Source organism: Solanum verrucosum, unplaced genomic scaffold (genome assembly GCF_900185275.1).
Source record: "Solanum verrucosum unplaced genomic scaffold, falcon-dt-bn FXZP01000235.1, whole genome shotgun sequence".
Classification (NCBI taxonomy): Eukaryota; Viridiplantae; Streptophyta; class Magnoliopsida; order Solanales; family Solanaceae; genus Solanum; species Solanum verrucosum.
Genome location: NW_026019948.1, coordinates 3,655,700 through 3,682,725, shown reverse-complemented (window position 1 = coordinate 3,682,725; position 27,026 = coordinate 3,655,700). Strand labels below are relative to the sequence as shown.

The following is a 27,026-nucleotide window of genomic DNA, read 5'->3' as shown; positions in this document are numbered from 1 at the left end:
GTTCGATTCGCCGGAATTATTGGAGCAGCAGTACTGAGGGAGAGATGGGTGAGTGGTGGTCAGGTTTCATGGTGGATGAAGGGTCGCTGCCTCACTGATTTCACTGGAGCGTCAATAGAGCAAGAGAGGTTGAGTTCGATAGCAATTAGAGGTGGTTTTGTACATGGAGCTTCGTCGGAGAAGATGGAGTTGTGGCAGTGGTGTTGGGTAACTAGTTCTTGGGGAGTATGGTCGCTGGAACTAAAGAATAATGGGAAAATGGGATTTATTTGGGTGGATTATTTAATTGGAAATAAAAATTAAATAAATTTTTGACAGGTTGTTAAGATCGTGACACGTGTTCCTACACTTCAAAAATTAGACGGTAGGGGGATCAGCGTTCTAAAAGTATAATGAAGGGTATTTAGATATCATTTACGAAAGTTCAGGGGTATATTTATCTTTTTTTCCTTAAATCAATGTGGATTACTCCTCCTCAATTTTTGTGTGTATACTTTCGAAAATTTTTATTATGTGTGAGGCGCACATAGTGTCAGTTGTGTGAGGCCTTTTTGGGCTGCCATTTGTATATTGTGGGGCCCATATTGTACTTGTTTCATTTCCTTACTTTTTCTCTTTCAATTTTAATCTTTTCTTTTACTTTTCTTTCTTACTTGCATTTTCTTTTTTTGCTTGTCAACTCTTATTGTAATTTTATTTTAATAAAAAGAAACTTTAGAACTCACCCACGGATATATATATATATATATATATATATTTGATGGAAAATTAAAGTAATATGTCAGATGAAATTAAATTAATTTTTTTTAAAAATAAATTCGAAGAGATTGAAGATAGTGAAACTAAAATAAATAAATTGAACTCTCACAAAAAAGTAAAAATTCATATAATCAACCAATTGAGATACTAAAATTCAATCGGTATTATTTATTACATTTAAATCCACAATTTAATTTTAATTATTTAAATTTTAGTCATTAATTTATTTTTTGAAATTTTCAATTTTAACCACCCAATTCTTAATTATCAAATATGTTTTATTTTTGTTTATTCTATAACCACTTAATGTATTTGAATGCTTTATATTAATAATAATGTATTAATGATATCAAGTACTCAATTATCTTTTCTTTTTCATATTTGTTAAATTCTCTACTTCTGTGGCATGTATCCAATAATTATTGCTAATATTAATTTTTTGTGTTTCTTGTTCAAGATTTTCTTTTTATTTTTTTTTATGTTAAGCGTTTTAAAATGTGAAACGAAACTTTTATAGATTTATTTTTTCTCTTGTGTGTTACAAGAATTAATAAAAAAAAAGAGTCAACCAAATAACTTTGTGAAAGCATAAAATAATAGTAGTATGAATATATTTTTTTGCACAAAGAGGTAGGACTTAAAAAAAACTATAGAAACATTGATTAAAAAAGGGTGCAAAGATAAAATAGAAAAAGGGTTTTGCAAAGGAAAAAAAATGCAGATAAAGAAAAGACTAAATTTTGAGAAAATGGAAGTGAAAGAGAGAGTGTGTGACAACAAGAAAATGGCCCACAAAAACACTTGCAAAAGGAAAGGATGCCCTTACACAACTATTGTTGATTGTGCCTCAACCACAATAATTTTTTCTGTACTTTCAACTTGTTGTAATCATCAACTTAATTATCATTTTATTTGTTCAAAACTCTCTTCAGCTTTGACTCACTAATTCATATTTCAAGTCAATTATCAGGTCTTTAACCTTATATTTAGGTTTATTATTCAGAACTTTGAAACAAAAATTAGATGATTATAATTAATATAGTATGAACAAAGCATATAACAAAAAAGGGACATGGACCACCAATCACCAGTTTAAAATCTCTAAAATGAAGACAACGATCAATAAAAAAAAGGACAAAGCTCGAACGGTAAGGTTGTTGGATTGGGTTTAAAAATCTATATGAACCAATAAGATGAAGCTATTTGTTTAATAAAATGAATTATCAAAATATTGCCATGTCATTTTGCTATTAAAAAGGATCATCCTTATACTTTAAAAAAACGTTTTGGACATTTTTTATATGATAAGTGGGAGGAAGGTCTTTTTCAAATCATTTACGATTCGTTAAAGCAGTGGCGTACGTAGACACTATTTTTTTTAAGCGACGTCACCATTTAAAGAATAAGAATGGCTCAAGAATAAAATTTGTGACAATCAAATAGAATAAAATAAATTAATTATTATGAACAAATAAAAATAAAACTTCAAGCAAATAATTAAAAAAAAAAGAATAACAAAACAAAAATACTAACATAATGTGGAGATTCGAGATATCGAATGACGATGAACATGAACAATTTTTATACATGAATAAGATGCTTTAACCACCGGTGCTGAGAGAAATTTCATACAAGCAGTGTCCTTTTAATTTCTTTTATCGATTTACTATTTTCTTTTTTAAAATATATGTATTTTAGTAAAATTTCCGATGAAGCCGTGTCACATGACACCCCTTCCATCAACATAAATCCGCCCCTACGTTAGAGACATTTTTCTTATCATTTTTTGAAGATAAATAGAGAGCTCCATTAAAAGTATAACATCTGAGACTTTCAGCCACTTCAAATATAACAATGAGAATCCACTACTTTTAAAATTCTAAATCCGTCTCAACACATACCTCTCATAAATCTTTCATTTTTCTATTCAAATTATATATATACTTTCACTGTTTTAATTTATTTGTCTTATTTTAATTTGACATAAAATTTAACAAAGTAAAAAAAATAAATTAAATCTTGTAATCTTAAATTAAAAATGATATAAACAAAGCATATATATATATAATAAAAAAGGACATGGACCACCAATCGCGAAAGGACATGACCACTATAACTAATACAATATAAATAAAGCATAAAAAAGAAATCAAAATACACAATTTTTAATAGATATTTTTTATATTACAAACCAAAATAAATTAATGTCGACAAAGTAGAATTACTACTGGGACAACTTCCACATTGCTAACGTTAATAAAGCAAAAAAAACGTTTTGTTTTTTCTCTATGGAAAAGAAAAAATAAGGATGAAAGTTCAATTTTTGCGACCTCATAATTTCCATGGAAAAAAATATCTAGGTATCCATCCAGTTTAACTATATATTTAATAATGAATAACTAAAGCTTACAAAGAAAATAAAAATATAAAAATAAAATAAAAATAAAAAAATAAGGTGAAGGGTATTTTTAAAAAGAAATAACTTATTATTAGAAATTAATAAAAAATTAATTTCAACATAACTTATCCTGACATAATTATTCTTAGCATAACTTGTATTCAAACCAAAACGACAATTAAATTATTTAAAATAAGTTAGTTTTATTATTTATTGCGTTTTTTAGCAAATTTACCCTTATTGCTATGTTTTTAACTCAAATATGTCCTCCAATTAATAAAATAGTTCAAAAATACCCTTGTTACAGAGAGAGTAGATGATACATGTGAGCTCATCATTACTTAATTGCCCAAGGTGTTAGTGCAATAACAATAAAACAAAAGGGGTAGGGTGACGTTTACCTATCCCCCCCTCGAATAAGTTAGCTAGGTGGTCCATGTAAGCTCATTGATTAATTGCGCAAGGTGTTAGTGTAATAACAATAATATATTCAGTATAATTTTACAAGTGACGTTTTAAGAGGATAGAGTCTACGCATGTCCAAGGTGTGAGTGCAATTACTAATATATAAATCAATGGTGTATGGCAAAGCAAGCATAGAGAGAAACATAAAGATGGGAGCATCATCAATTTTCGAAATAGGTAATGAGACAATTAACACTATCAATGTTAAGAGCTCTTCTTCATTGCCATGTTCATTGTTAGTTTTTTCACCAACAACGAAAGGATCCCATCCAGTTTTACTCTTTTTCCATGGCTTCATGCTCCAACCCAGCTGGTACAAATCCCTCCTTCAACACATTTCTTCCCATCGATGTATCATTGTTGCTCCTCAGGTACCACTTACCACAACTTCATCATATATGCTTTTAACATATTTAGTGTTGGTTATACGAAAAACTATTTATAATTACATAAACATTATTCCTACCATATTGTCTCACTAATTAATAATTTCATACCAAATTTCAAGTCAAATACACCTAGATACATGTATGTTTGCTATAAGATACACTTTGAAACACAAATACATAGGAAGAGAGGCGAGCGAGAGAGCGGGAGAGTTAGAGTATCCTAAATAAAAGTGAATCACACTAGATACATGCATCTCAGATACATAGAGAGAGAGTTAGAGTATATGTATCTAAAACAAATTTCACCTAATTCTGACCTACAACGCTAGATACATGTATCTAGTAGATGAAATTTTGCACAAATGATAATTTCAAAATTTTACAGGAAGGCACGTATTTAGGTGTTAAACTAGTAAAATTTGTGTTGTTTGCTATATGAATCTTCATTGTCGCTATTTATTTATGCCTGTCTTAGCTTTTACTACTAGTTTTTATTATATATTTTAATTTTGGTTAGTAAAAATCGTGACTCTGTCACTCAAATTTATTTGTTACATGTTAGCAGATTTCTCTTATAAACCAGGAAGTGAAAAGCGTAAGGAAAATAGCAGAATGGTTAATCAACAACCTCGAATCCGTACTGCCGGAGAAAGTTCAACCGGACCTCGAGAAAGTGGCGATCTCCGGTCACAGCAAAGGCGGTAATATGGCATTCGCCGTAGCTTTTGACAGCTCAATGCCTCTAAAATTCTCAGCACTCCTTGGAATTGACCCAGTAGCAGGAGCCTCCCCGTCCTGTCTACGTCCTCCCTATGTTCTCGAATACATCCCTCGTATTTTCAATCAATCAATCCCTGTTGCTGTTGTTGGTGCTGGCTTGTCAAATCAATCAACATGTTGTTTGCTCCCGTCAGGTTGTTTGTCTTGATTTTCTTATCATAATCGTGTTTGTAAGTCTTTTTATGGTTATGAGATAGTGTCAGAGTTACATTTTTTACTAAATAATTCAAAACATGAAAAAGTAAGAAGAATTGACTTAAAATAGTAATTAGATGAACCCCTTGGTCTACCCGACTCTGCTCCTGACTAGGGAGTTTCGTTTAGAGAGGAGCTAATAGACTGTTCATAACTGTATTGACTAAATCACATTCAAGATTTGTTTTATTAGCATCTACATGACACTTTATTATTTCGATCATAATATAGGTGCGCCAAATGGAGTTAATCATGCGGAGTTTTTCAACGAGAGTAAGCCCCCTTGTTATTATTTCTTGGCCAAGGATTACGGTCATGCAGATATGCTGGAAGCTGAAGGAATAATGGCAATTTTAATCAGAATTCTGATGAAAAGTGGAAAAGGATCTAAGGACAGTATGATAAGAGCCGTTGGAGGAATTGTGGTAGCATTTCTTAAGGCTTATTTGGAAGGTCAAATTGATGATTTAAATGATATTGTTAAATCACCTAATCTTGCTCCTATTACTCTTGATCCAGTTATATCTATCAAGGATTAATTAATTAATTAATTAGAATTGTATTCAAAAGATCTTTTTAAGTATGTGGATGTTTGCATTTCTTACAATCTTATTCTAAAATGTGGTCCTCTTATTAGACCACATTAATCATTAATGTATGTGCACTATGTTTCAGGAATAAATTTGTTTGTTTCGAAAAACTCAAATAAAAATGTCTCTTTCTTTCTTCTAATTTTGAGTCATATATAGCTCTTTTTTATTTTTATTTTTTATGGCATGAGTATCAAGTATATTTGATGCTAATTTATCAATCTTGTTTGAACTTTTTTAAAATTATCGGTAAGCGTATGTTAGATTCTCCAAACTGAAAGTAGTGTATTTTTAGAGAATTCAATATGAATGCAACATCGAAAATGAAGAGTTCATGCAAATTATATGTTAATGTGTAAAAAAGGTTTATATTATTAGGAGTTGACATGCATCAATTTGTAACTTTTTATAACGAATTTGATATGATAACTTAAAAATAATAATCTATGTAATAATTGATAAGAGTTACGGGCAACGTCTTTAGATGTAGCAACGTTAAAAGTTTCGTGAGGAACTACTACATACAAATATGTTGCAATGGGATAATGGTAAATGTTCTCAGATACCACCATCATAATTCATAGATCATAACCAATGAAAGATTTATTCTTTGGTCTAAATTTGAAATTGGAGAGTTTTAGTAGATCAGTTGATTGGCTATCTGAATCCTCATCTTGTTGGTGAGGATTCGATTCCACACATTATAAACTCCTCCACATTTCCCCTTCTCCTACCCCATTTTTATTATTTTTTTAAAAAAAGATAACCAACTAGACATGTTTCAATCTTCAAACATGACTTTATTTTGTGTGTATAATTTTTTTCCTGTTTTGCAAATATTCCCTAATAGTCAATGTCATGCCTACAAACACGATGCAATGTCGTTTTTACTATACGGAGCCCCATCAATTTGAAATTAGGGGTGGACATATATATCGAAAAATAAAAAAATCAAATTAAATCGAATTAATTTGGTTTTTCGGTTTTGGTTCTTCGATTATTCGATTTGGTGTCGGTGTTATTTTTTCAAAAGTTTGATTCAGTGTTCGGTGTAAGAGTCTCATAACTTCGGTGCACCAAAAATCAAATTTTTATTTTAAAAATATTTTTAAAAAACAATATATATATATATATATTCCATACTGTTTGAAGGATTATCATTGATATTCCGTCACAGAAATGATTTAAGCTTAAAATAAAAATTGAAAAATGCACTTTGCCGGCAATAAATAGGATCGAATGACCATTTTACATAATGAATAATAATTTAATTATTTTGGGTAAAAAAAATTGACCCAATAAATATTCTATCTATTTTAAAAAAAAAATTATAATCGGGTATAGCTGAAGGCAAATTATGGCTCATGTGAAAGTGGAGGCACATGCCCTCATTTCTTATCTCTTTTTTAGAAAAATTATGGGACATTACAAATATAGCCTCTATATTTATCTGAAATAGTGATATTTGAAAATAATTATGATACATAGAGAGAGATTGAGCTAGTAGAAAATACGTTTAATATACCTATCTCTTTATTTCAAATCTGAACTACATTTAAACCTATCTCTTTATTTCAAATCTGAATTATAAATGTAGTTCATAAAATAGAATAATATGAGTGATTTTTAATAGAGATTGGGATAGTTTATAATGATCATACGAGTGCATTTCATAAAATACAAGTGCCATATAATAAAAATACAATGTATTGTCAATGTGTATTTCACTTACGCACAAATCTAATGTATTTCGCTATATTTAAAAATAAACTATTGTTATATTATATAAATGTATAAACTATCACAATATTTCATAATGACATAAAACACTTTAACTTGGCTTCACCTTGTATCTATGTCTTTCAGCTTTGGATGTGCACAAGTATATACTTAAATTTGTATAAAATTGAATAAGTAGATACACACGTTCTATGTGACATAATATACATATGATGTCACATAGGATGTGAATTGTCATATAGGACGCATGTGTCTATTTGTTCAATTTGTTTAAGTATTTACTTGTGCACACTCAGTGTTAAAGAGTATAGTTGTCAGCTAAAATCACGTTACAGAATTATGTTTTTAGTCGAAACTCTAGCTATATAAAAAAAAAATCTTTTTTTTCTATTTTCAATTGAGGGAGTTGCGGAGTGGGTCAGTTTGTATTATATCTTTTTTCTATTTTCTAATTGTTTAAGTATTTACTTGTGCACACTCAGTGTTAAAGAGTATAGTTGTCAGCTAATATATAGTTACAGAGCACGTTTATGTATTATGTTTTTAGTCGAAACTCTTGCTATATACAAAAATTTCTCTTTCTTTTTTCTATTTTCAATTGAGGGAGTTGCAGAGTGGGTTAGTTTGGGCCCAAATGTAGATGCAACCAAAGAGCAAATTGTCTACATATTAGGTGACACAAGAAAAAGAATGGAAAGCACAATGAGTGGACCTTTCTTTTCTAGAGGGACTCTTTAGCAATAGTTTCATTATTTATTAAAAATGACAATATTTCAGTTTGTTAAAAGATGAGTTATGTATTTATTTTATTTTGGATTACTTTGAAAGAATACAAATACTTAATAACAGAATAGAAAAAACATGAAACAAAAAAATTCAAAAAAGGAAAAAACGATTTAAAATATAAATCAGTTACGTTTTGAAAGAGCAGATGTAGTCATTTTTTCTCCTTTTTTTGGAGAGTTTTTTTGCCCTCTGTTCTTTAGAATTCCAAAAAAAAATTGGCAAAAAATAGTTTTTTCTTCCGAATCATTCAATTGATAATCTTCATAGCTTCTTCGAGTTGAATTCGGCATATTCTTGAAACAGATGTTTTCAAATCCACGACTATAATTTCGTCAGTTTCATTGAATTCGAAAATTTTCGACATTAGGTATTTTTGTTTTGGTTGATTATTTTATTTGTTTGGATAATATATTCGTATATCAGGTCGTTGTGATTTTGTTGATTATTTTGGATCGGTGAAATCTTTGTATGGTTTGATATTTTTAGTTTTTTTTTGGATGTTTTGTATCCAATTTATGATGCAGAACGATTGAAAAGTTTTTGATTCTTTTTAGTTTTGTATTTGTTTTCTTTTTATTTGAATGCATACAATATTTAGTATTCCATTATGTTTAATGTAAATAGTAACAATTAGAGATTTTCGTATCCCATCAGTTCCTCGATGAAATTGTATGTTTTTTTAGTTTGGAATTTGTTCTTTTTTTTTAAATACAGACACTATTTTGTATACCAGTAAGTTAAACTAGTGATTAAAATGCAACAATGAATTAAGAATTGTATACCAATATTTATTGCCTTGTAGTAAATTCTGGATATAATTAAAGTTGAAATAGTTGTATGTAAATACAGATCATTATGTATTGAGTGTGTGTTCTATATTTTTTCTTTTTGAAGCTATTGATGTTTGAGCGCACATTACATTTATGTAATTAGTTACTACTTTAGGATGCAATTGATTATTGGATACAATTTTGTGTTTTGTTAATGTAGTCATGGGAAGCATTAGTTTGCTAGTCATGCATTCTGGGAGGTGGAACGAAGATAATTGCTACGTTGATTACACTAAAGAAGCAATTGTGATTAAAGAATATGCGACATATAGAGAATTATGAGATGAAGTTGCTAAACAAGTTTGTGTTGATTTGAGATTCAACAGTGTGAAGCTTAAGTATAAAATAGAGGGTAGTAATGCACCTTTGGAAATACACAACGACATGGGTGTGAGGGTGTATGTGTCTTTGAAGAAAGATAACAAGGAATTAGCAAAGTATCCTCAATGTGTATATGTATTTGTGAATGATTGTGAATTGACTGATAGAAATATTTTGGAAGATGGAGTTGGAATGAGAGATATAGTTGATACACAAACATTAGTGCTTAGTGTGCTGAACAATAGCGATTATATGAATTGCGACATTATTACAAACAACAAACATAAGGTAGATCAAGTCAAACATGGTATGTGTATTTTGTGGGTTTCTTTTATTATTGTATTCTCAATTTGTTTTTTACATAATATCAACATTTAATATGTATTATACTAATTTTGATAGTATAATATTCAAACAGTTATACACTTGTTTGTGTGTCTGAGAAATGTGGATGGATGTTGAAGTCATCAAGTATCAATAAATCTGGAATGTTTAGAATTAGAAAATTCGTAGATGAGCACACATGTCCATTGAAAGATAAGGTGTATGATCAACGACATGCAACAAGCAATCTTGTTGGAGGTATGATCCAACCCAAATTAGTTGATCATAAAAGGAAGTTAACGCCAAAAGATATACAACAAAATGTTAGTCTTGCTCTTGGAGTAGATGTATCTTATGCAGTGGCATGGAAGGCTAAGAAAAAGGCTGTAATTTCCTTAAGGAGGACACCATCTGGATCTTATAGTAAATTGCCGAGCTACTTATACATATTGGACACTACCTACCCTGGATCACATATAAGGATGAAGAAATCGATGAAAATCAATTTCTGTATCTTTTTATTTCTCTATTCCCGTTCATAAAAAGTTTTGAAAATTGTATACCAATTGTCGTAGTTGATGGCAGCCATCTCAGGGGGACGTATAATGGTACATATGTTTCTGTGAGTACTGTAGATGGAGTAGGTATTCAATTTATAATAGATACAATTTGATTCGATTCTTAAAATTATTTTTCTTTATGAAGTAATAAATTTATTAATGTTCTATATACATGAAATATATTGCCGCTAGCATATGGAATTATTGATTCGGAAAATGATGCATCCTGGACTTGGTTTTTTGAACAGTTTAAAGTCGCTCATGGAGTTAAAGACAACATGTGTGTTGTATCTGATTGAAATGAGAGTATTATAAAGGTAGTTTCGAGGGTATTTGATGGAGTCCCTCATTATGCCTACACTTGGCATCTGTGGAAAAATATGAAAATACTATTTAAAAAGTCACAATAGTCTTTCGGAAGTGTTTTATGCAATGACAAAGGCATACAAACAATCTGAATTCAATGAACTGATGGAAAAGGTTGAACAAGTTGATGTTCGTGTAAAGAATTACTTGGAATCGGCAGGTTATGAAAAATGGGCTAGGGTATATGCAACAGTTGATCAAGAATTTGTTATGACATCAAACATAGTTGAGTGCATAAATGCTTGTCTGGTGGAAGCAAGGTAGTTATCAGTATACGATTTTCTTGAGGAAGTTAGACAGATGTTTGCAAGATGGAATTTCAAAAACCATACGTCTTCTTCACATACTTTCACCACATTTTGTGGTAAACCTCAAGAGATGCTTGTTTCTAATGAAAAGCATCATTACGTATGAAGGTATGTTTTTATATTTTATATGTTTATCAACATTATATAAACATAGCTGATTTATATTTTTTGTTGCAGATTGTACCATCAAATCACTATGTGTACAGTGCTCATCACGAAGGTAGAACATATATTGTCTGTTTGAAAAATAAAATTTGTATTTGCAAGAGGTTTCAAATGGATGAAATACCATGTTTGCATGCTTGGACTGTTATAAATAAGAAACATTTTGATGTTGGACCATATTGTTCTGACATGTACAAGCCAAGTAACTTGTTGGATACATACAACATTCCAATTACTCCCTTACCTAATCAAAACGAGTGGAATGTACCTGAGTATATTAAGGATGACAGAGTGCGGCCTCCAAAGCACAAAAAGCTACCTAGAAGGCCATCTAAGAAGTATCGTGACAAGGCGTATAGCGAGTTATCTGGAAAAAAGAGCAAGAATTCTCGTGGTACTTGTGGGTTTAAGGAGCACAATAGGCGTTCATGTAGGAATGGACCGCATATTGTTTAGTTAATGATGCTACAATTTTATATCTTATTAGAGTGGAATTGTAAGCATAAAATCGTGTTAAGATTGCTGGATACAGTTTGATCGAAACGGCTACATTGAAAGTATGTACATATATACAAATATAAACTTAATAGGTATAAAGGATAATGAATATATATGTATTGAGTAGAAAATACAATATAAAATTTGACTTACCTCGGGCTTAATAGTTTGGTATCACTGCCATCTGGAATGTTGATAGTCTTAACAGGAAAATAGAAAGACGAAGAAACATGTAACCAAATGTTAATGGATACAAATTTTTTAAGGTTAATAAATTCAAATTGTGTAAAATACACCGTATTAATAGTCATGTATACAATTTGATAAAAAATGATAAATATATAGATTCATATTGAACCAAATTAATAAAAGATGCAATTAACTAAAAAACTACAATTACCTCCAAATTCCCAGATTCCAATTTGTCAAGTTGAACTACCTGCACTTGATTTGATGGAGATTCAGGAATTGAAGTAGATGGATTCATCGTTTAAATTTGGGGGGACAATGGGATCACCAGAATGTCTAACCTGTGTAATATTACAACATAATACATTAAAAAATGATTAGTTGAAATACATTACATCATATTGTTTGTTTATAACGAACCTCCTGCTCAGTATGTTTAGAATTAATGGCTGTCAGAACAGTCTTGAAGTTATTATTGATCAATTTGCGAATGTCAACAAACTCTTTTTTAACCTGAAAATAGGACATAATATTGTAGCTTAATAAAAATTCAATATGCTAAGAAGTGTTAAACTAAGAAAGATGTATAAATGGTAGATACCTCTTTTCTGAAATCAGACAGCTCTTTCATCCAGACTTGCTCTTCAGATCCACTTGCTCTTGGAATGTCAGAATCCTTCGATGTTGTATTAGTTTGATTTGTAGATACAGATTCAGTCTGCTTTAAAACAACCTTAGGTTTCTTCGGTACCTTTTTAAATACAATATCCTTTTTCACCGTCAATTTAACAATAACACGAGGTTCCAGCTTTTGTGCTGCCTGTTTGGATCAATCAGTCAACTGCTTCTTTGTCCTTTTTTTAACCGGCGACGGTGAAGAACCAACATTTCCTTTTCTTTTGATCTTTATTGTTTGTGGAGGAGGTTCTCAGAATCTTTACTATGACTTATTGTCTCATCTAGTTAGTCATACTGAACTTCACCTTGATTCTCGATACCCTCCGATGGCAATTGCAATATTGCAAGTTCTCTTTGATTAGGAGTAATGTTCCTGAATTTAAACTGAACCAAACAGATTGTGTTACTATTTATACTAAAAACAATAATAACACTATACAAATTGACTTTTATTATACATATATCAATTAAGTACCTTGTTATTCACATCACTGAATATGTTCTTCATTAGTTTCTTGTATCTCGTACTCACTTTGGCCGTCTGCCAGTTGAGTAACCTCGAAATGTGGTCATCAACCTTTTGAGCAACCTGGAAGTCGATCCTTGAAATGCACTCATATAACCATTCTTGAATGACAACTGACATGCCACCAATTTTGTAAAACTGTTTTTCACTATCTAACTTCTTGCTCAAACTCTTCATCAACAAGTAGAACACTTTTTTACCCCATGGAAACTGATTGTACATACCGCTTTCAACCAGATCAAAATGTAATCTAGGAACTTTTTTGGTTAATCTTTCACCAGAAAAAAATAACTGTTTGGATGAAGAATAAGATGGCAAACTTCAAGTCATCCTGATCGTTATCACCCCACACTTTTTCCTCAAAACTCTCCATTATATCTACTTTTCAAATCAACTTAACACCCTCAAAATACTGTTTCATCAACCTATTTGGTTCTTTTGTATCAAAATTGAAATCTTTTTCCTCGTTGACACAGTTTAATCCACTAATCAAAGTGAATTCTCTTAAAGTGAAACGAAGCACAGATCCATTAACAAGCATGACAAATGCTCGATGAGAACTGCAATTGAGTTATAAAGCCCTGCAACACCTATGTATTTGTCCGCAGCACAACATCTATGCATTTGCATGTAATTACCAAAACAAGTGCTCTTGCAAAATACATTATATACATTCTCATGTAAATTTCTAATCAAGTCAGTTTTTATGTCATTGTTAAAGACACATTGGATATCTGAAGCTTTTGTAGGATGATTTTTGACATAAAATTCACTTGTCTACACATGTTCAAATAAATGAATACATACTTGTATAATACTAATATATAATTCTATTTCTAGATAACAAAATATAATAAGATAAACTACCTATACGACAAAGTGAAAAACATTCTGAAAACTTGAATGTTCATTCTGATTTATGAATATTAATGAGATAAAAAATTAATATGAAACCAAAAATAGAATACATACTGAACTCATACTATAAATCTAATAAATTGGAATACATAAAGGTGCTGAAAAAATACAATATATTATACAACTATCTAATATAAGTATACAACTAGTTAGGGACAAATACATTGGCTAATAAAATACAAAATTTGTCATCACAAATAATTTATATAATTTACAAATTTCGTATTTGCAAAATTTACACAAATCATATCTGAATAATAGAACAACAATATATAGGGAAAAATATATTGTTAGCTATACACATTATGAATACAATAGTGAGTTTGAAACAAAAACAGTAAAAATACAAATATTGTTTAAAGTACATTCATCCTATAAAATCAACAATAAACATGCAATCACAAAATCAAGAATGGACATAACATACAAAAATAATTTCAAAATAATTTAATACCTCGTCATCGCCATAAAGTAATACTTCATCACTTCGATCTTTAACTTAATCATCGGGGGTTTCAGAACACAAAACTCTCCTTTTTTTGAAAGAGCTCTCTTGTGTCATTCTAGCCGCAGATCCTACATTTTCGAGCAACCTTTGGGTAATACACAAATCAAATGAGGAAAATTCCCCAAAATTTTGAATATTATTTGGGATACCTCTAGTAATTCTGATTGAATCAGTCATTGTAGACAATCAGATGTTTTCCCCAAAATTTAAAACCCTAAAAATAAATTTCAATATTATCAAATATTAAAATTAAATATCAAACGAAATAAACAGATATATGAATTTCTAGAATCTACAAAATCTGAAAATTTAAAAGAAAATCACAAAAAAAAATTGACAATCATAAATATATGATGAATATTTAAACAAATCACATAAAAATTGGAAAATTCGACTGGAAATCCGTAATGTATAGAATCGGTGGTTTAAACATCAAATCAAAAAAATCAAAATGGATAATGAAAATTTCCTTGCCAACCGAGAAATCTGCTTGAATTAATAAAGAGATTTCGTTTAACAATAAAGAAAATTTCTTGATGAACAACAATTTAGCACCTTGAAGAAATATAAACTTGAAACGTGAAAGTTGGGGAAGAAACGTGAATGGTGATGAAAAAAGATTAATGGTATTGACTTTATTTTTTATTTTTTTTCACTTTAAACGATTATTGGTAAATAATTTGGTCCAATATAGGACTCTTTCCATAAATAAAATTAATTTAAAATATTAAAATATGAATACATATTATTTTATAAAAATATTATCGTTCTACCATTTTAAATAAATATTTTAAAGTGTTATTATTTTGACTAATTATGTTAAGTATTATAACTTAATTGCTAATTTTCCCTTTTCTTTTCTATCAAAATAAATATGTGGGCCTTAAAGTATAGCAACCCAACTTGCAAATAAACTAGAATAAGCCTATCCAATTTAATATAACTTAAAAAGATTTACATATCTAATGAGAAAATAATAATAATTTAAAGATTAATAATTATTTTGTGTAAAATGAATTAAATAATAAAATAGGGAGACGTGGCAGATTAGGGAGCCATATATTGATTTGGTCCCACATCCTTTCATTGTGGGCCGAAGCCCGATTGTGAAAGATCATTTCCATGACCCGGACCAAGACTTTTTCAGTCTGCACTTTATTTGAACTTTTTATTTTTTACGTTTTGATAAAAATCGATTCAAATTAAAAATTAATTAAATTAACATCAATTTGATTTTACATTTTAAAATATTGATAATTATTGGTTTGATCTTTATTAAATTAAAATGTACATATTCAGATTTTCAATAAATATTATACTTTTTTAGGGCTAAAATCTTTTTTTAAAAAAAATCATTTTTTAATCTTGCAAAAATATTGTTGTTATCTTTTTCCTAAATTTGCAAAACAATGTGGAATATAATAAATAAAATAATAATACATAAACGTAAAATAAAATATAAAATTCTTAAATGAAACTTAAACAAACTTAATAAAATAATAAGAGATATATTGGTAAATATGTATATATGGAAGCAGGGGCAGACCTAGAGTCTGCCAAGGGGTTCACCCGAACCCCCTCGATAAAAAATTACGTTGTATATTTAAGATATTTTAAGAATTTTTATGTTTATATATTGATTTTGAACCTCCTGAATATAATATTAGAGGTTGGCTTAGTGGTTCAAACCCCAAATCTTAAGAACTACTCTTTTTTTTTTTGGAACCCCCTTAATGGAAATCCTGGATCCGCCACTATATGGAATGGATATTTTCGTCTTGAAAAAATAAATTTTTGTTTCTGCTTTTTTTAAGAAGCAAAAATTTCTAGTTTCTTTCCAACAATAGAAAAACGGCTTCTGCTTCCATTTAAAAGTAGTTCTACTAATTTGCCAAACACCTAATTTTTGAAAAAAAGTGTTTTTCATCAAAATTAGTGTTTTTGAACACCCAACAACAATGCTAAATAGACTATAAATATAATAGGTCATACAACGGTATACGAGGAATTTTTAGTAAATTTAATTAGTCTTTACAAATTTTCCATTCCGGTAATAATATTACTACAATAAAACCTCACTAAATTAATATAGGTGGAACCATAAAATATTATTATTTTGTAGAGGTATTATATAATCGATAAATTAATATTTATTGATTTAAAGAGTCTTGAGATTCAATAAAGGTCTATTTTGATTACATCAAATTCATGATATCTTACTAATTTATGCATAATATTTATTGAATTCATATAAAATAAATAAATTTATTATACATAAAGTACAATGAATACATCAAAATTTGTATGTTACTAAATTATGTATCATATTTGTTGAATTCACAAAAAAAAAAAGTTATCATACATAAAGTACAATATATGTGTATGATTCATTGTAATTTTTTTTTTACCTGTGGAACCACTTACGTGTAAGGAACATTTATCGCATCTAGAACTCATAATTTTATGACTCATTTTGAAAAGACAACACCGAAACTCTTGGATGCAATAAGAAAAGTTAGAGGTGAGCTTCTACTAGATTTAAATTTCCATAAAAAACAAAACACAATAAAGTCATATTTCGCTACGTTGTCTTAGATATATTTGTACTTTTAAAGAATTATTATTTTATAATACTAATGGGACTATATATTTATAAAGTGGGTCTTCTAAAAAATATATTATTTTATTATCTTATCGAAATGAGTAATTTTTTTCATTGTCTCAAGTTGAAATCGGAGAAAAATATTATCTTAATTAAAGAGATTATTAATTTACCAAATATTAATTTAGTGAAGTTTTATGGTATCTATTACTACTAAGGAAGCACATTATCAAACAAGAAGTTTTTCTTATTTTTTTGAAAATCCTCCACGTCATCCTTATATTTTCTGTTAATATAATATATACAGAACATAGTATACTATATATTAGATTTGTATATTTAACACTATCTAAATATAATGAATATGATATAAACTACTACTAATATAATTTATACTCAAAATATGATATAACTATATTTAGATTTGCACATTTAACACTATCTGAATATATAGCTAATGCAAATTTAAGTTTAGCATATATGTGCATCCATATACTATATTTCTATAGCCTTTATTTACCGAAAAACTATAAAGTTGGTGAAAAGAGATTTAAAGGCAAGTGAATCAGGTCAGGTCAAATCAAATTTATTCACTTTAAGCTAAAGTGTTAATATGATGATCCTATACAAGAATATGATCTTTTAAGCAAAAAGGAAATAATACAAGTGGGAATTAAGGGGGAGGTTACAAGACTTGTTTCCATAAAAAATGTTAAAGGAAGAAGAAAGAGAGTAAAATAATGTTTCTTGAAATTTTCTGATACCTTATATTCTCTATAGGATCTTTTTATATAGGCCATGAAAATTAAACTATCCCCTCAACGTAAAATGACGACGCACTTGGTAATAAAAAGTGTGAGCATGCTACTTGAAAGTTGATAATTGAGCTATTAAGGGTGAGTCATTATGATCAATTATAGCTATAAGACAATTTTCCTTTATTGAAGCTTCTTTTTGATGTCCAACCACGTGTCGGTTCCATACAGGTAGGCACTCGAATCTCTTCTTGATACATTGATGATGGTCTCTTTCATTCTCCTAGGGTCTTCACAAACGTTTTTTCATATTCGTTTTTGTCAGGCCCAATTTTGCCCCATGCAACCTTCAAACAAGGAGAGTGTTAATATAATATATGTGACATGATATTAGATATTTTTTTTAACACTAACCAATAATAAATATGATACATAAATCATTAATATATTTCCCCCCACCATCAATACTATTCATGATTTTCAAGTACTACACTCGAAAGCTCATTGGTGATTAGGATCCATGATGGAGCTTACATTAATTAAGTTAATAATGGTCCGTGGAACACTTTCATCAAATTAGAGGTGATTTAAGGTATCTCAAGTGCACATCTTCAAGTTATCCAATCCTTGATTGAGAAAATAAAGTCCTAAAAAGCCATTGACCTACATGTGGGGGGTACTTAAGTTATGGAAGAATATTTAGGATATATAGAAGAGAGTGAAGATCCACATGTGGTGATGATCAAGCTATGAAAGATAACTTGGAAGGAAGATGTGGAAGATAATGCAACCACAACTCTCATATGGATTATAACTCCAACAAGAAACTCTATTGAGAAAAGCTCAATTGCAAGTTTGCAACCCCTTTATGCAGCCGCATAATCCACTTGCAGCCACAAGTCCTTCGCATATAATGTCACATCGTGATCTAGATGAGATAAAAAAAATATTGCGATTGATCAATATATAAGATGTGTACGTATATCTATCAATCTACAATCAAAGATGAATCAATTCAAGGGGGAAGAAATTTTTTAATTCATACCTAAAAATATAATCCTAAATTATCCAAGAGGTGTTCAAAGTAATGAGATAAGGAATCCTCCAACTAGTACCTAACATTAATCTAATTCCACAAAGGAGGAGCTACACTCAAAAAGAGTTTTTTAATCATTCAAAAGCTATCAAATGAAAATAACTTAGGTTAGTATTTATAGTTTTGCCTTTACAAGCATAACCCCAACATGAACTTAGCAAAAATAACTATAGTGACCCAATAAACGATCTTCCTAAATCACAATGCGACACTATGGTCACAAATGGGGTATGCAGTCGCATATAGGGTTCACAAGTGTTCCTTGGAGTGCATACGTGATCGCATATGGTTGCCTTCTCTTCCCCGTCTTCCTTCCAAGCTATCATCCATTGCTTGAGCATCTCCACACATGGGTCTTTTTTACTCTTCCATAACTTGAGTACCCCACATATGAGTCTTTGATGTCTTTCAAGGACTCCATCTTCTCAAACAAGGATTGATTGAGTGAATAGCTTAAAGATGTACACTTGAGATACGTTGCACTTTCAACTTGGTGAAAGTTTTTCATAAACTATCGTTGACTTGATATCAAGCTCAATCATAAATTTTAATCAAGCTTTTCAATACCATATAAATACATTTCTAGGACATTTTTTTTCCAAATATAGCTAATATTACTTATGAGAGATATATGAGCAAGATACTTTTATTTTTTTGAACCTAGTCAACACACATTAAAATGAGTTTGACATTAGTAGGTTTTTGAGTAGCAAATATGTGATGGGGAAAAAAATTAGGCCGTGAAGTAGAGCTATAGAGGTGATAAAGAGGGGGGGCCCTCGGCCGAGATGGGGGGCTAACTTTTTCAATAATGACATCGCTGATTACGTGGCAACCTGGGGTTGCAGCCTTGCCTCCCCAAAATGGGTTACGGCCAAAAAAGTAAAAAGCAACACACTAAAGCGGCGACGCCGCGGCCATTTTTTTCCCCAATCCTCTGCTCCCGGCACCACTCACTAACTCACTGTCAAACACGTTTCTCCTGTTTCTAGTTCTCCGACGAACCAAATTGTACCGATTTCCACCGGAATTTCACATCATGTCGCTGGAAGAAACTGTTTACAAGTCTCCTCTGGATAAACCGCTCTACCTACTTACCGATGACGACATTTCTCAGCTCACTCGCGAAGATTGCCGACGTTATCTTAAAGCTAAAGGTTCATTTTTCGCTTTTCTCTATTTCTCTCTATATGTGTGCCAGTACATTAAAATAATCTGGAGTTGCGATAATCGAGAATCGAATAAAGTAATTTGAAGGATGATTATGCTTTGTGTCTTCTGAATATGTTTCCGTGTAGGAATGAGAAAGCCGTCATGGAATAAATCACAGGCGATTCAGCAGGTGATTTCACTGAAGGCGTTGTTAGATACGACGCCGGACTCCGACACCGGTCAGCGGAAAAGGCGTCACATTCCTCGCCCAGACACCAGTTTACAGCGAGTGCGTTTTGATTTATCTACTTGCATTTCCTCTTTTGATTATCTTCATGGTTCTGTGATGAATATGATGCTATATCTGCTGCTTAACTTCATACTAACTCGCCTAATTATTGAATAATTAAACTAATGTAGGTCCAGAAAGAAACGGGCATCGATGCAGAATTTGCTGAATCGGCTGAAGAAATGGTGCCGTACGGTAGAAAACCTCCCAATAAACCTGATCTTTCCGGCAATAAGGCTGCAGGTTCTGTTGCCGTTGTCAATAACTTAACTCCTTCTAGGTGAATTTTCGTTTCCTCAAATGGTTTGTGCTGTTTATTACACCTTTTTATATGCTGAATGGATGGCTCTTTACTTTTCCTTACCACTAAATAAGGTGCTTGTCTTTGAGAAGCTTTGTTCCTATTGAATAATAGTTCCACTCTGCTACTCCATTAAGTAGCGGCTGGCTCGTCCCTACCATATTACATTGAAAGATTACAATACTAATTAAGTGGTTAATATGAAATTTTTCGCTTATTTGTCTGTCCCTTTTGGTTTTGTAAAAGATGTGCAAGAATTGTGCTTGATGATTTGACAAGCAAGTAAATGCGAATACCTTATAAATTTAGTCTCATTTGAGAGCTTCGGTCTTTGATTGTACTTTGAATGGCATTAAGGGGGTTTTACTTGCCAATGATGTGCATTTTATTTTGGGTACAATATTTTGTGTACAAAGTTGTTGGTATTTTGTTGGTCGTATCCCAAATTCTACTACCACTTGCTAGATCCTGGAGGGGCACTGCATTGTTGCTCCTATAAGGCTTGTTTTATTGAGCACACTATATACAATTGGAAAATGTTGAAGAGCATGGACTGAGTGTTACAAGGATTTTAAGAAAAAAAGGGTTTATCATCATCATTTATGCTTTATCAACTACCTTACCCAAAACCCTTAGGCTTCTTGAATTAGCTTAAAAATATGACTTTAATGGTTTCACTAGCTATCATGTGAGAAATTAGAAGATAATCATGCAGGTCAGAATATCATATTTCTCATACTATGTACATTCATAGTTTTCAATTTAAGTCTTCTATTCATCTCGTTCCTATGTAGTATATACTTTCATTTACAAATCTATCCCATATATATATATATATATATCCTTTAGCGTGTTGGAAAAGTTCTTCCTCTGTTTCCTTCAAATAATAAAACTAGTTTTGCTTACTTTCCCTTCTTATGATTTCTGAAGTTATTTTTTCTCTACTCTTGTGATTCTATATTATGCTAAAAACTATTCTATTGAAGATGGCATCCCAAGGCAAGTTGTGATTCTGCAAGTGCGTGCACCTTTACAAACAGATTTTAGAAATTCCATTATAGTTAGTTCAAATGCTAATAGTTTTTTCTTGGTGAGTCCAGAACCACAGATTCGGGAAATGCATCAGCAGGTCAATTGATAATCTTCTATTGTGGCAAGGTGAATGTGTATGATGATGTACCTGCTGAAAAGGTAACTTAAGTTTGATGTATGACGGAACTACAACAATTTAAATATTGACAATTGACTAGTTTGTTCCTGTTGTGGCCACTGTCATATTTGTTAGGCACAAGCAATCATGCATCTTGCTGCAAGCCCACTCTTTGTGCCTTCAGAAACTCCATTGGATGCTACCAGAGCAGCTCAACATTCTGAATGCCATTTGCAACCTGCAAATGTTAAAATGGGTCCAGATTCTCCTATGGTGCTCATGCCAACCATGCAAACAGGTTTGTTCTTACCATGGAAATTGTAGAATGTTAATACATTAGTCCATGATTTGGGGATTTTGATGGCATGTGCGTGAGTTGAATTGAGAAACAGACCTAACCTATAATGTTCTTGATCAAAATGCTGATAGTTTTGACTATCCCCACCCTCTCCCTCCTCTTGCCAAATGACACATGTGAGTTTAATTCCATCTAGGTTATGAATTCCTATGAAAAATAACTTCTTATGAATCTCGATGAGGTGTATCCTTGTGTTACAGAACATAATAATTTGGATATTTTACAGGGAGAATAACTGAAGTGACTCGCCTTCATTTGGAGGAAAGCAACACTTTCTATGAGGACAATTCTGGCAAGTTCTTTTGTTCTTTTCAATCCCCCCCCCCCACACACACACACACACACACACACCAAGAAACCCTGAAAAATGGAGTTCTCATTGTACCTTGCTGAAACTTAGGTAATATTAGGCTCCTCTGTTTAGTTTAATTGAGCAATGTACTTGGTGTTATTATTTACCCAGGGTGGTATGAGGCTATGACTTTCTTTCTCCATATTATCTGGCCTTGCTGTCCTCTAGCTATCATTAAAACTTATCTATTACAGTATGGGACCTGAAAAACGGAGGACAAGATAAGACAATTCTTGCCATTGTAAGATAATTCCTTAACTTATTAAAAAATTTACTAGCCATTGTTATTCAAGAGTCTAGACTTCCCATCCTGACCACACTTTATAGTTATATGAAAGATTTTAAAATTCCACAACCAATCCAAGTACCCAACTATTGAAATGATAATGCTTGAAAACCAGAGGAGCACCAAAGGTGTGACTTAGCTGGCCCCAACACCATCATTATGAAAAAATAAAAGATGAGAGGAAAAGGTAACAAGTATAGGTGTTGCTTAGAATATTATACCACTGATCTGTTGAAGGTTCTTCCATAAACCAGGTTTTGCCATTTAAATTGAGTGGCATTCCAGGGTCTGCAGACGGGTAGGTTTAATAGTCCTTTCTCCCTATGTTGCTCAAACACTCCAAAAATGATGCCACACTCGTGTCTAATTCTCCAAAAATGCACTACTTTTGGAGCTCGACATGCACCCTTCGACATTATTGAAAAGTCTGAGTAACATAGATTTCTCCTGCTAACCACCTGTTATAGTAAAAAAACTCTAGTTACTATTAACACAATCATGGAGCCCACAACTTAACCGGACCATTTTCTATGGCAATATTGTGATAGTTTACTTAAGCAAAGAATTTAAGCTAGGAAGGTCAATCTGCTACTCTTTAATTTCTTTGTCATGCATTATAATAGATCAATGGCCTTTAATTAATGCAAGTCTTGAAGTAGGTAATGCTTATATGATGATTAACAGAACTAGTTGAAGGCAAAGCAATCACGAGCATCTTATTCTAATTTCTACTTCTCCATAAATTTCTTTCTTATCTCTCTTTCCCCCCATTCCTCCAAAATCAATTATGCAGAAGCAGTGAACCACGTAAGCAGAAAAGCATTACTGGAAAGATATCGTGAGAAGCGGAAAGACAGGTACTGCAATAAGTGAACTGCTCAATTTCAAAATGGAAATAAGAAACGAGAACAGTTGTACTTCTTTTTGTGTCTTTTTCAGTATCTCACGTCTCTGTTAGATGAAAAGGTTCAAGAGAAAGATGGGAATGCCTTCATCTGCTAGCTTGGACTTCTATTTGAACCATCGAACCGGAAATCATACCCCAAGTGAGCTCTCAAGTAGGAGCAACACTTGTTCCCCGCCTGCTATTAGATTATCTGTTGCACCTGCTCCAAGTGGTTCAATGGATAACATTCTCCAAATGGATGCCAATGCTTCTGGTTTTCTCGACGACAAAAGTGAGTTTTTGTTTTCACCAAACCATATTTAGTGATTTTCTAATTTCAACTTTCAAGGAACATTCTTGTTTTTGCCTCCCTAAATTAGTTCATTTGAGATTTTGCCTCTCCAATTATTTCATTCGAGCTTTAGGGATCTATCAGAACTGCAAACTTTCCAAGGTTGGGCAATAAGTTAATGTTTGTTCTAAACCCTGAGCTAGTTGTTGTTTTTATTGTGTAATCTGATTGATTACACAAACTCTGTGTCAACCTCTTAATCTGCTCTTTCTAAGTTTATACGTCCATCTTGACATGAGTTTTTTCTGAATGAATGTATTTCCTTTTGAGCGAACCAACCTCGCATGGAAGCTTTGGGGACCTTGCAAGATGCCAAGTGATTGTTAATTGGTGATTGGTTATAAATGAAGATATAGACCTATCACTCAAATAACGTAACTGAACAGATAGTTATATATAGACCTATCTCATGAGTATATTTTATCCTTGTTTATGAAGGAACCCTGTCATTCTTGTCAATTTTCGTTCTTTGCCTGAGGTCATGCATCACAAGTATTCGTATTTTAATTACTATATTTGTAGTTTTTGCTTGTTTTCCCTCTTTATTCTTGCACATTCCTCTTGTTTCGAACTTTCTTATAATTGTACGAACTTTGAGCTCCATCCAACCTCATAATCCGATATATAAGGAAAAAATAAATCTGTTGCTAGCTCTGGAAAGTGGTATCTTTCACTAGATGAGATTCTTAAAATGGTTAAAGTTTATTACTTTTCTTTTTGCTGTGCAGATGGTAAAGAGTGAAAACTGGGATGATGAGGAACACTCTTGCTTTCTAATTTATTTTCATGCGCCAGAAAGTCTGGAAGGTAACATCCTGTCCTAGCCTCTGCCTAGTTGAATGACGAGGTGTTGGTTGTTCCTTGTGGATCTGTGTTCAGAAGCACTTTGTATTTAGTCTGTCATCATTCCGCAGGTAAATGAAGAGAATAGTAGTCAGGAATAGTCCACTTGTCATGCAATGTTTTCTGATTTCAGAATCTTTTTGAAAGCCACCAGGCCTCAAGAGTCCCACTTTAGTGTAGAACTTTAGGCAGTTGAGTTTTTCCCTTTTGCTGGAACTGGTTCTCAAGGAGCTAACGTGGAACCCCTGTTGTAATTAGTCTCGGCACTTTCCACTCTAACAAGACAGATTATTTTGGCTGAACAGTGGAAGTACTTGGGTTACCAAGGCATATTCTAGTTTTATTTGGACTGATTCTTAGGAATAATTTAAATGCTTGACTTACTAAAAAGGTTTAAGGTTGGTTGGTTAGTACTCCCTCTGTCCATCTTTACTTGTACAGTATTGACTTAGCACACCCTTAAGGAGCAATAAATAGAACGGAAAAGGGTCAAAATTGCCCCCGAACTATATGAAATAGACCATTTATACCCTTCATTACATTTTGGGATAAAAAATGCCCCTGCTGTTATCCTAAGAGACCACAAATACCCTCAAGAGTTAACACCCCAAATTTTTGTTGACGTGGCAAGCCACGTGGGACTAATCTTTCCACCTAAGCGTTGCCAACTAGGATTCACTACAAAAGAACTAGATCTTTAGCGGCAACAACAGTCGCCACAAAAGCCCAGAAAATCGTCACTAAAAGTTTTTAACATTAAATTCTAATTTTGTGTTTTTTTTTCATTGTTTTTAAAAAACCAAATATGATATCGATTAAGTAGGAGTTTGAAGACACTATATGTTTTATTTTTATGTCATATGTAAATGTATAAAATGTACAATGATGCATTATATATATATAGTAGGAGATTTGAATCGAGAAGTAATTTTGATTATTTTTCGTAATAATATTGGATGTTTTTAATATGGATATTGCAAGTTATTTATTTTAGAAAATTAGGTTGCAATCGAAAATTAATTATCATATTTTTTTGTTGAAAAAATAGGTTTTACTAGCGAATGGTTGTTGGAGCCTTAGTCGGCACTAAAAATCACTCATAACCTTTAGTGGCAATATTTTGGAATTTTGTGGCGACTTTGTCGCCACTAAAAGTCAAGTTCTTTTGTAGTGAATCTTAGTTGGCAATGCTTAGGTGGAGGGATTAGTCCCATGTGGCTTGCCACGTCACTAAAAAATTGGGGTGTTAACTCTTGAGGGTATTTGTGGTCTCCTGGGATAAATGCGGGGGTATTTTTGATCCCAAAATGTAATGGAGGGTATAAGTGGTCTATTTCCCATAGTTCAGGGACAATTTTGACCCTTTTCCGTAAATAGAATGACAATTTTACTATATCACTCTATGAATATAATAAATTCAATGCTTTGGGAAATTATTATAGTTAATAATAAAGATAAATTAGAAATTAAGTACTAATAAATACTCTCTTGCTTTTCAAACGGGACAAGTAAAAATAGACATCTGCTCCTTCTGTCTCTAATTACTTGTTTACTTTTGAATTGACACACCTATTAGGAAAATAATAATTTTTTTTTATGACAAGGGAAACCTGCAGCCGTTACCCTTTGGGTGCGCATAGGGTAAACCAATGCTCCTATACAATAGCTCGCAAACCACATAGGAGAGGTAACCTGCACTAGGCAAGCCCGGTGCGACGAGCTCAACCCAAAAGGCAAACCCCTTACTTTCGCTGGTGAGGGGTTTCGAACTTGAGACCTCCAACATGGAAGTCCCAAGCCCAAACACTGGGCCACCCTGAAGGGTATTAAGAAAACAATTATTGACATAGTGAGTTTATCATTTTATCACTATTAATTATGAAGTGAATGAATTAAAAAATTTATATTTTCAAAAAGTTTTACCTTTTTCAGAGTAATTAATTGAGGGTATAATAGGTAAAAATATTTTGTCTTTTTTTGATTTGTCATAATTGACAAGTAATTAGGGACAACTAAAAAGGAAAAAGTGGAGTAGTAGATGTGTGAAAAGATAGTAGACTAACAATGCATGATTTTTGAACTATTCATGTTGCAGTAAGGCGAATATATTAGGACAAATGTATTAATGCTGATGAGGAATACGTGGGTCCATCATGGACGTGTTTAACTCCAGTAGGAAAATGTTGGGATAGTTGGAAACCACAATTCCTGTAGGCATGTGGAAGAACGTTTAGTTTGTTTTTTTTACTCTGATTCAGTTGGTTGAGATTTCACCAACTGTTGAATCCTTTTTCTTTGATAATTTGGATCT

The 27,026-nt window shown here is 31.7% G+C and overlaps 3 protein-coding genes and 1 pseudogene across 4 annotated transcripts; 3 read left to right on the top strand and 1 right to left on the bottom strand.

Moving 5' to 3' along the window:
• Positions 1-3,746: 3,746 nt before the first annotated feature.
• On the top strand, positions 3,747-5,634 carry LOC125813575 (chlorophyllase-2-like). 2 transcript variants are annotated; one of them, XM_049493052.1, is made up of 3 exons: positions 3,747-3,993; positions 4,595-4,925; positions 5,218-5,634. In XM_049493052.1, exons 1-3 carry the CDS (start codon positions 3,772-3,774, stop codon positions 5,523-5,525), a joined length of 861 nt encoding a protein of 286 aa, XP_049349009.1. In that variant the 5' UTR covers positions 3,747-3,771; the 3' UTR covers positions 5,526-5,634. The 2 variants fall into 2 exon arrangements, with proteins under 2 accessions (XP_049349009.1, XP_049349008.1); XM_049493051.1 differs by having other exon boundaries at positions 4,577-4,925.
• Positions 5,635-10,569: 4,935 nt separating this feature from the next.
• On the top strand, positions 10,570-11,432 carry LOC125813635 (uncharacterized). The gene is made up of 2 exons (XM_049493105.1): positions 10,570-10,683; positions 10,989-11,432. The coding sequence occupies exons 1-2, from the start codon at positions 10,570-10,572 to the stop codon at positions 11,430-11,432; spliced, it is 558 nt and encodes a 185-aa protein (XP_049349062.1).
• Positions 11,433-11,449: 17 nt separating this feature from the next.
• LOC125813634 (uncharacterized) lies at positions 11,450-14,470 on the bottom strand (annotated as a pseudogene).
• A 5,209-nt stretch (positions 14,471-19,679) lies between these two features.
• LOC125813576 (protein TIFY 4B-like) lies at positions 19,680-25,129 on the top strand. Its single transcript, XM_049493053.1, has 9 exons — positions 19,680-19,903; positions 20,045-20,187; positions 20,319-20,467; positions 21,589-21,679; positions 21,774-21,936; positions 22,223-22,288; positions 23,428-23,491; positions 23,601-23,812; positions 24,601-25,129. Exons 1-9 carry the CDS (start codon positions 19,786-19,788, stop codon positions 24,612-24,614), a joined length of 1,020 nt encoding a protein of 339 aa, XP_049349010.1. The 5' UTR covers positions 19,680-19,785; the 3' UTR covers positions 24,615-25,129.
• The last annotated feature ends 1,897 nt before the right edge of the window (positions 25,130-27,026 follow it).